Source organism: Chaetodon trifascialis, chromosome 19 (assembly GCF_039877785.1).
Source record: "Chaetodon trifascialis isolate fChaTrf1 chromosome 19, fChaTrf1.hap1, whole genome shotgun sequence".
Taxonomy (NCBI): Eukaryota; Metazoa; Chordata; class Actinopteri; order Chaetodontiformes; family Chaetodontidae; genus Chaetodon; species Chaetodon trifascialis.
The window spans coordinates 18,903,797-18,921,027 of NC_092074.1; the positions used below are offsets into that span (position 1 = coordinate 18,903,797).

The 17,231-nt window shown below is 44.0% G+C and overlaps 2 protein-coding genes across 3 annotated transcripts; one reads left to right on the forward strand and one right to left on the reverse strand.

Moving 5' to 3' along the window:
• The first annotated feature begins 5,144 nt into the window (after nt 1-5,144).
• Nucleotides 5,145-9,738, forward strand: slc10a1 (solute carrier family 10 member 1). The gene is made up of 7 exons (XM_070988089.1): nt 5,145-5,351; nt 5,453-5,539; nt 6,072-6,184; nt 7,356-7,560; nt 8,190-8,368; nt 8,466-8,665; nt 9,695-9,738. Exons 1-7 carry the CDS (start codon nt 5,145-5,147, stop codon nt 9,736-9,738), a joined length of 1,035 nt encoding a protein of 344 aa, XP_070844190.1.
• Nucleotides 9,739-9,895: 157 nt separating this feature from the next.
• Nucleotides 9,896-16,499, reverse strand: srsf5b (serine and arginine rich splicing factor 5b). 2 transcript variants are annotated; one of them, XR_011603336.1, is made up of 8 exons: nt 16,333-16,499; nt 15,928-16,063; nt 15,075-15,145; nt 14,866-14,979; nt 14,373-14,445; nt 12,977-14,033; nt 12,755-12,862; nt 9,896-12,563 (listed from the first exon to the last, which is right to left on the reverse strand). XR_011603336.1 is itself a non-coding variant. In XM_070987141.1 (8 exons), exons 2-8 carry the CDS (start codon nt 16,051-16,053, stop codon nt 12,230-12,232), a joined length of 900 nt encoding a protein of 299 aa, XP_070843242.1. In that variant the 5' UTR covers nt 16,054-16,063; nt 16,333-16,471; the 3' UTR covers nt 9,896-12,229. The 2 variants fall into 2 exon arrangements, 1 of the variants encoding a protein (XP_070843242.1); XM_070987141.1 differs by having other exon boundaries at nt 12,977-13,050; nt 16,333-16,471.
• Nucleotides 16,500-17,231: the final 732 nt, after the last annotated feature.

Here is a 17,231-nt window from a genome sequence, read left to right on the forward strand (position 1 = left end):
TGTTAAGATGGAACGGTTTTCTGTATCTTGTAAACTTTCATATTTTTTATTTTTGGACCTCATGCCTCTGTGCTTGCTTTTTGTAACCTGCTTGCTGATCTTATCGTATCTTATCTTAGTTAATTAATTAAGTTCAGAAAAAGAAAATTAATTTGCAAATAATTTTATCTATTGATTAATTGTAATTTATCAAGCTAAATGGCAAAAACTCATTACTTCCAGCTACTACAATGTGAACATTTTGTGGTTTTCTTCATCTTTTATGATAGTAAACTGAATATCTTTGGGTTTTTGACTGTTGGCTGAACAAAACAAACAATTTGGGATATTTTTATGTAAATGTTTTACTTTACATGATGTTTCATTGACAGAACAATTAATTCAGAAAATTATCACAGATTTATTGCTGGTTGTCTTACATCCAGTCATTATGGTGCAGAATTCACTCTCCATTCTCCACAACACACACCTTTCAGATTATCTATACACATGTAATGGTGGGAAAAATATGTGTTATGTCGTGTGGGGGCTGGTCTCAGGACAAATTGCGAATAATCTGCTCTGGTGCTTCCTTTTTCACAAAATTGTGCTGTAGATAAGGAGCTTACACTGTGGATTATATTGTGCTGCCACAGTGGGTCAGTGGATGTGTAAAAAACAAGCTGGGAGAAGCCTCATCCATTCACTCAGCAGGTCAAGAGGCCACAGCAGCTGCAGGCGACACCCTGCCCTCCATCGCCTTCCCTGCAGACACAGGACTTTAGACCTGCATTGACCTTGATCCTGCTGTCTTTTACTCCACCTTCTACCCAGGCGGCATCATCCCCCTCTCTGCCTTACCTCAATATTTTGCCGATTTTACGCCCATCTACCATTTTAAAGAATTACACTGCATGTCCCGCAGCGCCAGAGCCAAACAGGGTCACCCAGGAATATGGCGCGTAACAGTATAGCCTATGTAAAGGGTGACAACAGAATAGGGCCAGGCTTTAATAATGCATCTGCTGCAGTGAAGCCGTCGCCTTCATGCATGACAGCAAGAAAGCATCCAGCTCCACAATCGCATTTAAATTACCTCTAGGGATGTGTAACATTACAGAAAAAATATGATAATGAGGCAGAGTTTTCTCTTCTGCCTTTTCGCCACACCCTCGATGCAATTCCCCCAGGCCTGGGCTGAGTTATGAAGTGTTTTAGCACCGTTTCAGCCATAATATTCAGGCTGCAGGGAGCTCAGAAATTGATTAGCAATGGCTGCGGCTGGAGGAGGGAAAAGTAGTAAAAATCCAGGTATGTGAAGCACTAGGCTGCAATTATAGCCAGAGAGGCTCATCAGTGCAGGCAGAGCCTCCCTCCCCTCCCCCTATGCCCTTACAGGACCAGCCTGTTAAACCATTAAAACATCCTCCCTTTGTCCCCTTCCAGCATTTTGCAGGCTACACTGGAAGGCTCCCAGTATGCAGTCACCATAAGAGTTTTTTTTTTGTTCTTGCCATTGTTGTCAGTGCATGACTTATGAAAGGGAGGGGAGGGGTGCACTGTCAGATACCATCAGATTAAGGGTTGAGTGGTTTCTCTCCACATAAAGCAGCCGGAATGAACATAATGTCCTTTCAAACGCAGTAAATGTGCAGCATTAACATTTGAAAACACACAACGTCTTCCACCAGCAGAAGAATTTACGCTGATGTAACGTACGAGTAATGAATATCTGACGCTTGAGGTCTTGAATTAAGTGCTTGATCTCAAATGATCTTAAATATTTACTCGTGTGTGTCCTACAGTTGTTCCTCTTGATGTTTGAATGATCTCTGAGGAAAAGGCCGTGGATGAGTGAGTTAGGGTTTGATCTGCGACGTTGTGATAAATGCATGAATCTGATGTCATTCTGTGTGCTGCGTGAGATTCGGATAAGCCCAGAATTAAAGCGATTGGATCATAAAATGCAGTAATTCTGTGGTGCTTTGACGTGTCAAGCTTTTTCCTGGTGATACACACTTCAAGAAAGCGCTACTGATGGCATGTTGGTGCAACACCGTCGGACTAGTTTACTCCAACTAATCTTTACTCCATTGTTGCAGTAGAGGAGGACAAACCCAACGTTTACTGACTTAATTCCACGTTTAACTTCCTGACTAATTGTGATTAGTCAGAAATAGTCAGTTTGGGATTTCCACCATACAGCCCATTATGAGATTAGCTGTAAGTGGCGGTGACTTTGTTCAGATGATGTCGCTCACTGGTCCTCCTCCCTCACAACGCCCCTCCTGCCTCCTACAGCCCGTCCATCTCGTTACATGGAGGCGCGCTCTTTTCCAAACTTCCATTCCAAAACCTTTCAGCCATGTCAGTCCTCAGCTTTCTGTCTCTTTGCAGGACATACACGACCTTGGTGTACTGCACTACAAAAAGCAAAGTCTACCTGAGATGAAATATCTTATATCAAGTTGATATGTGCTTGTTTCTTGTTTGAGAAGATCTGTTTTCTTACCAGGTTTAGTTTCTTTTTTTGGGAGGCTTGATCAAGTTTCCATTTGCATTTCCACTATGCATCCATGTCTTTTCGCAGTAGAGTTTTCTGCAGGATTTGGCCTGTTTAAGCTGATAGTTTATTGGTTATTGTGACAATAAATATACTAAAGATCAGCCTCATATCAATTTATAACCCCATGTTTGAGATTATTTTCCTCCTTTTAGATTAGCTGAGCTACTCCACAGTCTTTTCATACATGATAAAGTATTTCTGGTTAATGGATTTACCTCTGTCTTAACTATGTCCCATAACTATGTATAATGCATTAAGTAAGAGCTTCTCCAGAGCTACATACATGCACCAGGAGTTTCTTCCACAGAGGGGTTTTGCAGCTTCCTCAGCAACAGCAGAATTGCAAGTGAAAGCTCTCAGGAATCTTGGCGGGAGGGTAACAATCTGTGAACTGTACGCAATTTGTGATCATGTGCCGAGTTTGTTCCTGGCAAAAGCTCGTCTGCTCGCTAGCCAGAACGCTGTCACCAACAAGCGTCGTGATAACATCACAAGTCCACTAAGCAGTAAAGCAACACGGCAGATTTACAACGAGCAAATCATCCATTTGTGTTTTTAATGCTGTCCTCCTCCAACATCGGACACCATTTTTGGCAGCGAATGGCTGCTTTGAGTGCAGTATTTCTTTCATAAAAGCAGAGGATATGTGTGTAAATAGCAGCCAAAAAAACTAGCATTTAAGCTTTTCCTCTTAAGATTCTGCTGTTGCTTTGTTTGACATTGGTCTTATGCTAATGCTCTAATATTTAACAGATATTACAGACCCTCAGAAACAAACAGTGAAACAAGAAGAAAACAAATAAAAGGATTCCAAACTGAAGTACTTGTTCAGCATTTAAGGTGAGAGGAGCAAGGAGTCAGCAGCAACACAAAGAACGTGTTCTGCTCCGCTTTGTCCCTTCAGCTGAATCAGTTCTGAGGATTTCTCCTGCTCTCGTGCTGAAGTCAACCGTGCACTAGGTGGCACCTCTGCACAACCGACCGTCTTCATGTGTCACCTGTGACTGACAAAAACAGAGTGACAGTACAAAAGGAGGAGATTGTGCTTGAGAGAGAAGAGGAGAGAGGAGTAGAGGAAGCTCTGACACAGCAGGTAACAGAACACATGAAATACAGCTGCAGACACATTTTTACACTTCAGGCAGGTTTAAGTGTTTTGTTGTTGTTTCTTCTGTGGAATCCACTCGTGGGGTTTCTCCTATACCACAAAAACAGATCTCCAAGAATAGGTGTGCAATTCTCACCTTCAGAGCAGTCAGGAATGCGCGTGTCTCCTTTCAGGTGAACAGAACAGATGTGAGAAATCCTGTTGAGGGATTGTTTGTTTGCACACAGCATGTGAGCACGCCAGTGAGGAGGATGCGCCTGTCAGCTCTGGAGATGCAGGTTCACTTGGCATCGGAGCACGAAGCAGAGTGAGGTCTGAAAAAAGCAAAACGCTGTGTGCTCTTTTCCTCGGTCTTTAACGGATGAGCCAGATTTAAGTGAGCTGCTGCAGGAATGCACACAAATACAGTCAGTCAAACGTTTCTGAAGAGCTTGGTGGGTTAGGTTTAAATCACTGATATCAGAAATATAAAAGAGGCCTAAAATAACTTCATTTAGACACCTACTGCAGGACACACACTGTTTGCATCTTAAAGGTCCGGTGTGTAGGATTTAGATCAGGGCCGGGGAACCTTTTTCTTATGAAGGGTTATTTCATATTTACAGCATCTTTAGAGGGATATGCCGTTATTATTGAACATATATCACTTTATGTCATGTTTTATCAGTGTTTAGGACCCAAAAGGTTGCACTCAGATACTGAGACTGGGAGGGAAAGAAGAGCAATATCTTTAATGAAGGAGAGCGGGTGGAGAATCCAGGGCTTTGTACTCACAACTGATGAACAACAGGTAGACTAGGGAGCAGGTGGACACGCTGGTATCAGGAAGGGAGCTGAGCAGCAGAACAAACAGAGCAACCTCTGGAGTCTGAGTGTTTGGATGATTCAATGAAAACTGGGTGCTTAAACACCGCCGAGCGGGTGGCCCTGCTCTCAGCAGCAGCTCGTTGCTTTACAGCTCAATGATTCCGTGTTGCTGGTTCCACATTAAAAGGTACAGCAAATATTTTCCATTCTTTTTGTTTAATTTTCACGTTCTGAACCAAATGCCTGAAGGAGTTTTCACACTCACCAGCATATTCAGATGTCACAACGGGCTTTCGTTCTTATAGAGAAGGAAAATGCAGTCCTTCTTTCCAGCTGCCACAGCTTTAATTCCAAATGATTTCACGTTTGAAAGCAGAGAGCTGAGAAGCTGCTGGAGCTTGAGGTTCAGCTCTGAGAGGTTCTTGGTAACGTCCACCTTGAAGGCCAAATCCCACGGACGCTTGCAATCACTGTCTTTACACCTCGGGTTCTCCTTCATCTCTTCATCATCTCACCCTGACCTGAACCTTTTGTTGCATCCCAGCGCTGCATGTGACTCCGTCCAAACTAGCAGAGTTGCATCAGTGTTTCAAGCACGCAATCATCGTATTTCTGTCCACGTTTGTGCCTTTTTGTGTTTCAGCATTACAACTCAGTACGAGCTGCTCCGGCATGGAAGGCACCATGAACACCACAGCGGATCTGTTCTCCGATCCAGATTCGTGGCACAATGAAAGCGTCTTGTTCAACGAGACGGCTGCAAACAGCACCTCTGCTTACCCGGCTGTGATCTCACCAATGGTGGAGAAGACCACCCACATACTTCTGATTGTCATCTTGATCATCGCCATGGTTGCGCTGGGATGCAGCATGGAGGTGTCCAAGATCATGGTGATATTCACCTCTTTAAAGTACATTATTATCTACATTTGTGAAAACGATAGCAGCAAATTTAGATTCCTGTACCATCAGCTCTTCTTCCCTCTTTGCAGAATCACATAATTAACCCGAAGGGGATGGCGGTAGCATGTCTGGCCCAGTACGGGGTCATGCCCTTTACGGCCTTTTGCTTAGCTAAGGTTGGTATTACTGTTCCTGTATGTAAGATAATTACATTTTAAAAAAGAAAATATGTAGCCAGCCTATATCTCATTCATTTATTTGAAGTTTACACAATGAGGGAACGAAAAAGGTTGGGAAACGGCAGCTATATAAGTCATTTATTAGGAAAAAAAGTCAAAGATTTTCTGGTTCCAGCCTCTAAAATATGAGGATTGGCCACAGTCTGTGCTATATGTCGTCATTCATTGGATATCTTCGGATATAAGACGTTTGAAAACGTAACCATCGGCGAAGAGCAAACAGTAACGTTCACAGACAGCGTGAGAAGCTCTTCGCAGATCAAAATCTTGCTAAATTCTTTCATGGCGTGTCCATAATGTTGTACATGGTGTTTTTGTACTCCACACCAGACCCTCCCTGTCATTTTCTTCATTTCCATATATTCCATTTTCATAGCCAACATCAGATCAGTGCTGGTATCACCGTCAGACTCTGTTATCAGTTAACTGGCAGCACTCTGTGTGAACGCATCATCGTTTCCTGCTGCAGGCGTTCCAGCTGTCTGAAATCAAGGCTGTGGTGGTTCTGATCTGCGGCTGCTGTCCTGGAGGAAGTCTGTCCAACATCCTGACCCTGCCTCTGCAGGGAGACATTAACCTCAGGTGCACACACACACACACACACACACACACACACACACACACACACACACACACACACACACACACACAACCTGCTGAAACAGTGGTGGAAAGCAGCTATTTACTGCATTTACAAAAGTAGTACTTTTTTAAATGCACTTTCACCACTTTCACTGCCATCAGCATTAAAGTAACGAGCACATTATAATCCAGTAATACAATACACATTATTCTGAAATAAGTCAATCTGCATAATGAGTATTTACTTTAGGTAGTGCTTCAGTAAAAGTCCTTAGAGCCGTTTAGCTTATAGCACAATACTGTTCATGCTGCAGGTTTGTTTGAGCACAGTCAACAGATTAAAAGAAGAATAAATTCATGGGTTACGCGCTCACCCTGTCACCTGGTTTGATCAATGGGACTGCTCATTTTTTTGTGTGAAATGTTCAAAACCGAGCTGAAAGCTCTGGAAAAAGGCGACTGCAAACCCGTGCTGTCTCTGGACGCTTGGCTCCAGAATCCAAATAATATTATAGATTATTTCTCAGCACATTCACAATGATTTCTCACCAGCAGTCCACAAGTCCCACCTGCGCCCCCTGCAGGCTACAGTGTCCATTACACCCCACACATGGGACAATCTTCATGTGTGTGCAAAGGGAAGATTTGGGCCTGATGGGGGTACAAGAGCAAAGGTTAGCAGCTCACCAGGAAAAAGAAAGATGAGGAGACATGAAGATCTGTCCAGCAATCTTAAAAGACGCTGAAAAGAGCCGTTCTGGAGCTTTTCATTATATCTCATGATCACAAGTCTGTATGGACGTGTAGATGCTCAGGTTTCCTTTGGTCTTTTGAGCACTTTAAAGACTTAAAACCTGAGGTGCAAAGTTCATTCTTGATGTTGGAAACAGCCACTGCGAATAACAATCTGATCATTTGGAAGCATAAATAAATAAAAGATAATATATAACAGCACAGACTCTCTATATTTAACGTTTTACCTCATGAATTTCATTGATTTTTGTAAATACCTGCTTATTATCCTGAATTTGATGCAGCAACACGTTTCAAACACGTTGGGACAGGAGCACATCCTGCAGCTGCTGACTGAAGTCACAGTATTCTGTTTAGGAGTCATTTCTGGCGCAGCAGCACTTGTTTACTGGCTGGAAATGGTTTTGCTTCCCCTCAGCATCACGATGACTTGCTGCTCCACGCTGCTGGCGCTGGGCATGATGCCTCTGCTGCTCTTCCTCTACTGTCAGGCCTTCCCTAACCTGCAGGAACACGTGCCCTACCTCAACATCATTGCATCGCTGTTCCTGCTCCTCATTCCCTGCTCGGCCGGCATCTTCATCAACCGCTGCATGCCGCAGTGGGCCAAGACCATCAAAAATGTGAGTGCGCAAAGTGTGAGTGAGTTTGAGTGTTGCAAAAATCCATGAAGCTGATGAGCTCAAGCATTAAATATATTGTCTTTGTGCTGTTTAAACTGAGTGTATGTCAAAAGGATTATAGCAATAGTAGTTATTATTAAGTTATTTCTGTAGCACATTTGCTCACAGGAGAAATTAAGCGTGTTTTAGATAAATATAATAAGATCCATATATAAAATATAATTAAAAGAAAGTGCAAAAGACATAAAAGCAGCCTCCACTGTGTTCATCTCCTTTGCAGCAGCGAACCATGAGAAGCAACATTAGGACTGAGAACAGAAAGCAGGACTCACAGCTGAATCATGAGCAGAGAAATGCTTTTAACCTGGATTTAAAAACTGCTTCAGGTGTATTCAGGTGTCAGCGTACTCCAGCTGCAGGCAGGAGCACACTGATTTAGGAATCCGGGTTGTAGTTGTGAGGATTCAGCAGCAGCAGCAGCGGGGCAGCGTGCGTGCGATCAAACATGGCACTTAAGATAAAGAAATATGGAATATTGCCAGACTCACTAATAATAAGAGAGAAATGAAATAATGAAATAAAAGGCTCATGAATGTACAGTCTCACCTGTTTGCTGCTGCTGTTCTCAGGTAGGCCTCACTATAGTGGGGGTTGGTATTTTGGTGATGGCCATCCTGTACTGCGCTGGAAGTGGAGGCACCATCCTGCGGGTGCTGTCTCCATCCCTGATGGCCATCGCTGCCCTCATGCCCCACATAGGCTACACTTTCGGATACATCATCTCTGCTGTCTTCAAATACAACGAATCGTAAGTCCGGCAGAGAGCCGTTGGGTTAAACTGGAGCTGTGATGGGCAGGTAGGGGACAAACAGTCATGAGCTGTCCTTCGTGCATCCCTGACTCAGGCAGCGGAGGACTGTTGCAATAGAAGCAGGATGTCAGAACGTCCAGCTGTGCATCACCATCGTGAAGATAGCCTTCCCTCCAGAGATGACCGGCCCTCTGTTCCTGTTCCCCATCGTCTACGTCATCATGCAGTTGATTGAGGCGCTGGTGCTCATTGTGGCGTTCAGGTGTTACAGAAGGTTTGCGCTCAAAGCGAAAGGTGAGAATGGAAGCAGGTTTTTAAAGACCGGACACGGGTTCTGGACTACATGCCATACAGGAGGTTACAGTTCAGCTCATGAGTGCTGCAGAGAAGATCAGCTGATTAACAGAAAATGACCTGTGGACATTATTTTAACAATTGGGTTATTAATCACGCAGTAACAGGGGCGGGACTTACGGGCAGGCAGGCAATTGCTTGGAGCCCCCAGCCACTAGAAGGGCCCCGGACACTTATTGATAGGCCTGTGCTTTCAGGGACCTCACTTTAAGAACCACTAATGTATTTTTTCCATATTCATCTCAAATATCCTGGAAAATGTGTATTTATGTGTGCAAAAAACAAAATTTTGTGGCGTGGGGGCCTCAAGAGACCCTAACAACGCCACTGCGTCGTAAGGCCAACTATGTTCTGGCTGCAGCTTTTCAAATGTGAGGATTTGCTGATTTGGTCTGTTTGAAATCATTGGAAATTAAATGTATTTGGGTTTTGGACAACCAATCTGACAAAACAAGCATTTTTCTCCTTGTGTTCTTAGAAACTGTGGTGGTGTTTCTACTCAGGCAGCAGTATTTGCTAACAGGTGATTTCCAAAGAAACGCGTGGGAAAGTTTTCCAGATATATTTCTGAAAAGTTGCGATCAAAGTTTTTAGAATTAATCATCTGGGGACCATGAATTTCTCACAAGGACGGCGGTAGATGAAGAGACAGAGGATTCCTCCTCTGGTGCCCTTGATGTCGCTGCAAATTCAACCAATAATCGCTGAGATACTTCATTTTGGAACAAACCTTCTAACACTGCCATCCCCCAAGGCACCAGAAAAGGTGGCAAAAACAAATGCTTTTATTGTGCAGGGAACAAACAGGAAGTCTCAGAATCTCTGCTTCAATCAAACTTTAATTCAGTCGAGTAATCTCACCTGTTACTAACATTTGTTATTTCAATTGTGATCCTTATTCTGTTACACTGACTGAAAGCTGTTTCATAAAAGATTATTTTGTAAATCACTCGTTTGTGTGACCTGCAGAGGCGTACCAGCCAGGAAACCCTGAAGATGGACGCGGCCCCTGAAGAGACGCTGTGATGGATTCACCTCCAATGCCAATAGACCAGATCGCTAAAAAGCCTGTCTGAGACGACCAGAGATGGAAAAATCATGCAGCACAACCCCAACATGAGGGGTTTTTTGCAAATGTTTCATTAAAAAAAAACTGGTGAACACAAAATTCCCGACTTATTTAAAATGGTTTTATTAAGTCCGTTTTCTTCCTACACCATACAAACATCCATCATATTTTTCCACTGAAAATAAAATCCTTATGTACAAAAACGCTGAATTTTCCAAACTCTTTTCACAGTACCAACAAGTACTCTTGGAATAACTTCACACGCTAAAACAAAAAAAAAAAGTCTGCAAATGCTGTACACAAAAACCCTACACATCCACAAAGAAAATGACAATACTAGAATAAACTGCATTCTGCAGGCAACACCATGTGAAGTGTTGAAATTTAAGCATTGACTTTACCCTTTTAGCAAAATCAGGTAACAGTCAACTGAAAGAAAAGGTCCATGAACTGACACGTAATTTACTGTACAGCTGTTTAACCGCTGGAACAATGTGCACAAGTGTACAGTGTCGTTGATGCTGAAGCTGCCAATGCCAGTTATGACGGTGGGTTTGTACTGAAGAACGAAGGAAAACACTTTCAGTAATAAGAAGAGTCTAAAGTTTGATCAAACAGAAGCACATGCGAGCGTTCTACCTCAAAGATATCGCATAGACCAGCTGTGGTGGCTACAGCGGGCCAGAAAACAGAGGAGGTCAAAGGGCTTGGAAAACGTGAGCTGTGAGGACACAAATGGAAAAAGTGTTGAAAACTCCCACCGACGAGCTAAAGTATCGCAAAACAAGGGAAGAAAGCGGTCACACGTTTCATCAAAAGCACCCAAAGCGCTGCTGAAAAATACAGATTCCCTCTTTGAAGTTTTGCAAAGTCTAACCAACAACAGTGAGACGTGATCGGGGCATTTTGGTGGTTTTGCGTGACAAAGATGCTTTACAGGGTTTGAAATCTTCTCTCACGTGAAGGAATAACATTTAAATCATTCTGACTGTTTTCCTGTGGAGCGGCACCTCCTTAAAAACCAGAAAGTTTAAGGTAAAACTCGTGTTTTCGTACTGGATACAGGCTGTGTACGCGTGTATTTGTGATGGGAAAGAGGATTTGCTTCTTTTTTTTTTTTCTTTTTACCATCACATGCATTAGTCCATCATTATATTCCTCATCATAGTGACAGAGTCCAAGAAACAGACATCAGTGAGCCAGTTTGTACAACAGGATGTGCGATTCGGTTAAAGCTCTTCATCATAAAATAGATCTGGCAACTATAGCTTATACTAAGATATGAAGGTTTGGCAAAGAGCAAATGGTCCATGAGACAGAAACAGACCCTCTAAGCCCACGTTCCTCTTCATCGGTGAAGAGCGAGGGGTGGGTGCTGCCATGCTCTGCCACAACATGGAGTTTGCAACACTGCCACCGCTGTGCTAAAACTCTTAGCATATTAAAAATAATGGAGGTAAGACTCTGAGCAAACTCACCAGTTTCCTGTTTTTGGCTGCAAGAATCAGCCCGAGTCTTCACCTACTGCCACCGTGCGAGGAGGTGAAGACCCAGGGGATCAACGTGGCGGAAATTTTGAGGCCGTGTGTGTGCTTATCATTTGACTCAGGCTGCTTTGAGGGTCGATACCGGATCAATACCGACCTCCAGCTTGGAACCTGTAAGTAACGCAGGCTGATGTGCGTATCTGAAGGTCCGTGTTGTATATGTAGTCTAGTCATGGGTCATGGTCTCTCCCTCTTCCTCAAGCAAACGCTTTGTGCAACAACCCTACCTGTGTTGAGGAGGTGGATCACATGACTGACGGCGGAGTAATGTAATAACGGACTTAAGCATGTGATAATAAAGAGAGCAAAGCAAATCCTCTTTCCCACTGTTTTTACACGACAGCTGTGAACGACTTACCAACACGTAGCTAATCACACGCTAACCTTACTACACGTCTTTCTGTTGTGTGTTATCTGCTTAAAGCCTGATGATTTTACCTGCATTGCCAACAATTTACCCACATTTGGCAGGTGCTAGTTTCATACCGCCGTGCTGGAGCAATACTGGACACGCAGTCTAGTTGCATGATTTGGAGGTGAGGAGTCACTCTGTGTAAACATACATATGGGTCAAAGCTGGATGGGTAATGAGGTGAACACAAACAACAATCAGTGACTCAGTTTAAAAATGCCCGTTACGACAGTAAAATATCTGACTCAGTGTCGTCATTCGTGTCTGGCAAACATATCGTGCTTTAAATGTGGAAAAAATTGGGAACGGCGATGACGACAACCCAGACAGGAAAAACCAAACTATACTCGAGGAGAGGTCTCGCCTCGGCGTTCAGAGGGGATCATGGGAGCTCCAGTGTGCCAACTCATCCAAGCTGATTCTACTGCTGAAACGAGCTGTTCCTACTGATGACTGGTTAAACTCTAACGCAGCCTTTAGCGCTGGCTGTCAGTGGACGGAGACCGAGAGCGAGAGCGGGACCGTGACCGAGAGCGAGAGCGGGAACGAGAGACGGAGGCTCTCTGAGCCGGCAGAGGGGAGGGCGGAGTGGCGGACTTGCTCGCCTTGGAGGACCGTTTCGTGGGCTCTTTTGATTTGGGGGTCGGGGAGGAGGTGCCGCCGGCGGGGGAGCCGGAGCGGGAGCGTGAGCGAGAGCGGTTGTGGGCCTTTGCTGGGCTGCGGGAGCGTCTGGGGGAGCGGGATGGAGAGCGACCACGAGAACGGGACCGTGAGCGAGAGGAGCTCTCAGACCGGGAACGACTTCTTGACCTGAAACAGAAAGAGGGGAAGAGCGCTGTCAGCATGAGGCTCAGCTGTTTTTTAGGAAGTACAATGTGTTTGAATGTGCCATGTGCTGCTGTGATGTCAATTATCGTATCGCTGCAGAGCCAATCGTGGGTGAAAGGGAACCAGCTGACTTCTCTAGTGTTTATTGATGTAACTGAAAGCAGACAGCTCACCTCTTCTTGGCTGCTTCAATGAGCTTGATTTTCCTGCCATTCATTTCCTTTCCAGACAGTTTCTCCAGGGCATTTTTCAGATCACTGTAAGAGGCAAACTCAACAACCCTGCAAAAACGACACGAGCCAATATTAGTTACCGCTTAAATATGCTGTATTTGTCAGAAATTGGATCGTACTTTTCCTCAAACGTAAGCTTGAAAGCAGAGATTGTGCTCTTACCCTTCGTTGACCTTGGGGCGATGCGCATCTGCAAATGTCACCTCTCCAGCTTGTCTCATGAAATCTTTCAGGTCCTACACATGTAAACATCAGTCAACTTATGGAGAGGCTGAGGACACACAGCCTGAGACATAAAATAGGACTGATTTACGCAAAAAGAGAGAATGGTTAGATCTGTGAGGACTACACAGGCTACTGCAGATAAGGAGGAGGAGTCCAAGAACCTCAGTCGCTGTTTAATCAGCCAGTGTGTGTCAAAACAAATACAAGACCTAAGAAAACAGTATAATGTGTTTACTGATCAATAAATTTTGAATGCTTTACGGCTGAGCGTTTGCACCAGCATCGAGGTTTTTGGACCCACTGCTCATTAAAACTAAAGAGGCATAAACACCATCTGCATGAACTGAACTGCAGTGGCGCCGCTTGGGCAGCGTTTGGCACTAAGAGCCCCATTTTCCCTGGCAAGGAGGGCACAGGGCTCCGGGCCGGGACCGCCCCTGTCTCGGCACCCCGCCTCAGTAAAGAGAGTGAACAGGGTGGAAGAGAGGAAACTACTACCTGAGAGCGAAACCCTTTGGGGTGGGCCGCAGGCTCTCCGAGCCCACCATAACCTCGGGATAACAGCAGATTATATCCATGGGCACCTGGGAGGAATTCACACTCTCTCTCGCTCGCGATGTGCGGGAACACCACAGGGGGGAAGGGAGGGGGGATATCGATCGATCGAAGCCCCTCAAATTAACGAACCATCGATCAATACGCCACCACCATCACCATCGAGTCTCGCTCTTTCCTCTCCTTTCTCTCTGCCAACTCTCTGTTTCCTCTCTCTCGCTCTCAGCCTCACACCAGGCGCCCCCTGCCTTCGACAGGGGGTGTTGCGAGCGAAGGGGCCGCCAGCGCCTCTAGTGTGGAGCGAGCGCTCACATGACCAGCAGGCGTCAACTAGGAGTAGGACAGACTGGCTGACACCACAGGCTCAACCCAGACAGAAGGACCCAGAAGGGGTTAACTCCACCATAAGCGAGCTCTTCCACATGACACAACAGTCAGGCTGGCAAATAAAGGGGTGAAGAATTGGTTAAAATTTGAAAAAAAGGAACAAATTAAGTGTCTTGTTGCTGTTACTGCTCTACGACTCATTACTTAGCTGCATGAGATGCAGATTAATCAGAGCGGTGCTTCTTAAAAAACAATTTGGGCCTCATCACAACAAAACAATTTGACTGTTCATATATTAGCAGCTGGTTTTATTTGTGTCTATGTTTTTAGCAGCATGGCAATTCTACAATGGTATATGTATATTGTTGGAGGCAGACTGTTGGAGGTGATAACATGTGTGTAACTGCAGCTGTTAGCTTAGGCTTGCATAAAAAAACGTGACAATGCTCACCTGCCAGCTGACGCGGGAGGACAAGTTCTCCACAATCAGGCGGTTCTCAGTGCGCATCGGAGGAGGGTTTCGACTGAAAACCAAAAGGAAAACATAAAAAAGACTCAATCCACTGAACAATACAGCCTTTGGCACAGAGCCTCTCATTAGCTACTTGTCAATAGCAAGGCTAATAATTCATGTCAAGGATCTTTAAAATCCAGCGAGCACAGGGCTCGTGTTGCATTTTAAGTAAGCCGCTGAACATTTCCAGTGTGCAGATAATTTATGACGTCCTAATTAAGAGAGGAAAGAAAGAAGCACTAACGCCCACAGTAGCTATTACAAACATGGACTGCAATAATTTAACTGCTGGCCTTTCATCGAACAGCTGGTCCGGTTATACGACATACCTGCAGAGCTATTCCTCGCTCCTTCCTCATTTGAATGACATGAGCTAAAGCTTCTCTGCCATCATAAAGCAGATGAACTGTGTGTGACATGAAAATCTCACCTCCGACTGCTCTGGGAGCCTCGGCCATAGCGATCAGAGAAACGTCCCCCACCGCCGCCGGCTCCTCTGCCGCGGCCACCTCGGAGACGCACACGGGCGTGCTCGATAGTCACCCTGAAGTTACCCAAAAGGTTTTTAAACACCACGGAAACAGCCAACATACACTCGGTTGATTCAAGGTTTTGATTTACCACAATAGAAAGTCCTACCTTTCATTGCACAACTCTTTGCCGTCAAGCTCATAAACTGCATCCTCAGCATCTCTGGGGTCGTCAAACTCCTACAATAAACCAAATAAACAGCATTTATGACTATGCTCCTGCATGTTTGTGCTTTTTCTACCACTTTTACGTTTCATTCAACTGTTTTTTTGTCTTCTTCACTTGGATCTAAAAATGCACATATCAAGCAGAAAATGGCCCAATGCCATGCTGGACATGGAGTGTCCTCCGACCACTCACAGCTTTAATGTTGTACAGCTGCAAGTAGCATCCATCACAAAGGTCCACAAGAGTATCAATAGCTCTACTGACAAAACAAAGTCTGCAAACACTTTTCCTTCTTTAATATTTTATACATTATTGAATTCAGCACGCAGAACCCGCAACAAGCACCTGTCACCTGTTGTTGAACTTTCAGGACTGAAATTATGGAGTTTATCTAAATTATAATCAATAAGAAATACAGCTAGTACTCTGCAAGATATTTTTTTTTAAGATATCTGATTTTACTGCGTACCGTTGATATATTTTGTTATTTATTTTTTAAATACATTTGCCTGTTGTCATTTTAAATGCACTGTCCCACTGACAGTGGAGCCACGTCTGCTATGTTCACGTCCCCTTCGTTAAGATGTAAAGACACAGGAAAAAAAGGTTCACGGTTACTTCACTGGTTGTTTTGCTGTGTGTCATTGTCAACGAACCGGATACAGAACAAAGAGACCGTATTTCACAAATGACTGAACATCTCCTGTGGACTTACGCTACGACAAATGAGAAAGTGAGGTGTCTTATATTTGAGATTAGAACCGGATAACCGGTTTCCATGTCCGTGACTCACCACAAAGCCAAAGCCTTTCTTGAGGTCAATATCTCGGATGCGGCCGTATCCTTTGAAGAACCTCTCCACATCCTTCTCTCTAGCTGATGGGCTCAGACGACCGATGAAAATACGACACCCGCTCATGTTCACGATGCTGTGAACGTGACGTTAAACAAAAACAAGATTTAATGCTTCAAGGTTATTCTACAGTATTTAGCTAACACGGTCTGTGAGTAATGAACACAAATGCCCTTTTTTGTAGCAAGCTAACTAGTCAACCGAGGCGCCTAGCTAACTAGCTACCCAATGTTACCAAGCGGCTGCGAGCTAAACTAAGCTAACGACACGACAGATTACGTTTACTTTAACAAAACGACAACTACATGTCGGCATTGTGATGCACGTTAATAGCTGTACACGTACTTTTAACTGGTCCTTGCGGTATTTCGTTGCGGGCCGTCAACAGTGACCGCAAACTCCTAAATCAAACAAAATGGAGCCTCTGCTGTTTGGGGAGGAGGTATGAAAACGAGTAACGGCGCGGATGGAGCCGCCTCTTCCGCCTCCTCCTCTTCTTCTTCCTCGAAATCTAACGGCAGTTTATGTCCTTACTGCATTACTGCCCCCTGGTGGACTTAGTGAACTCCTACAGTGCAATGAACGTCGACCTTTCTGAAAACCTGCAGTGACTCTTGTTTATTCTTTTTTATTTCCTTCTGTTATGTGTTCAGTGCATCAATACAGTATTCCAATAAAGTTAATAAAGCTTCAAAATTATTGTACTGGTGACAATGCAAAACACATGCAATGATCATTAAATAAATACAATACAAACACAAGGAATAACAAAAATGTTCTAAAGTCATTTTTTTGGGTAAATTTTCTATGAGAAGTTGCTGAGAAAATGTATCAGTTATTACAGTTGTAATCCTTTATGCTGATGCATCTGTCTTAAACACTGACTGACACATTCATGCCTTGCAACAATCTTACAAAACATGCAGGTACTGCATCAAATACTGTGTTGTACTCTTGTACAGGAATTAGGAGACCGAATGTGTATCAGCATGTGTAAGCAAGTGACCTTTCTCATTAATCAACTGTGATATCAGGAAAATGTGTTTTTGGGCCCATTTGTCACCAAAGATTAAACTTATTCTCAATTTATGTTTTGATTATTCCATATCAAATGTTTGTGGGGTTATATTTTGTGTTCATAATTGGGCAAAATAAAAGAGAATGCGTTTCCAATTTAGACAAAAGTGTTTTTAAAACCTAAAAACTAAGTATACATGTAGGGTTTCCGACATGAGTGTATTATG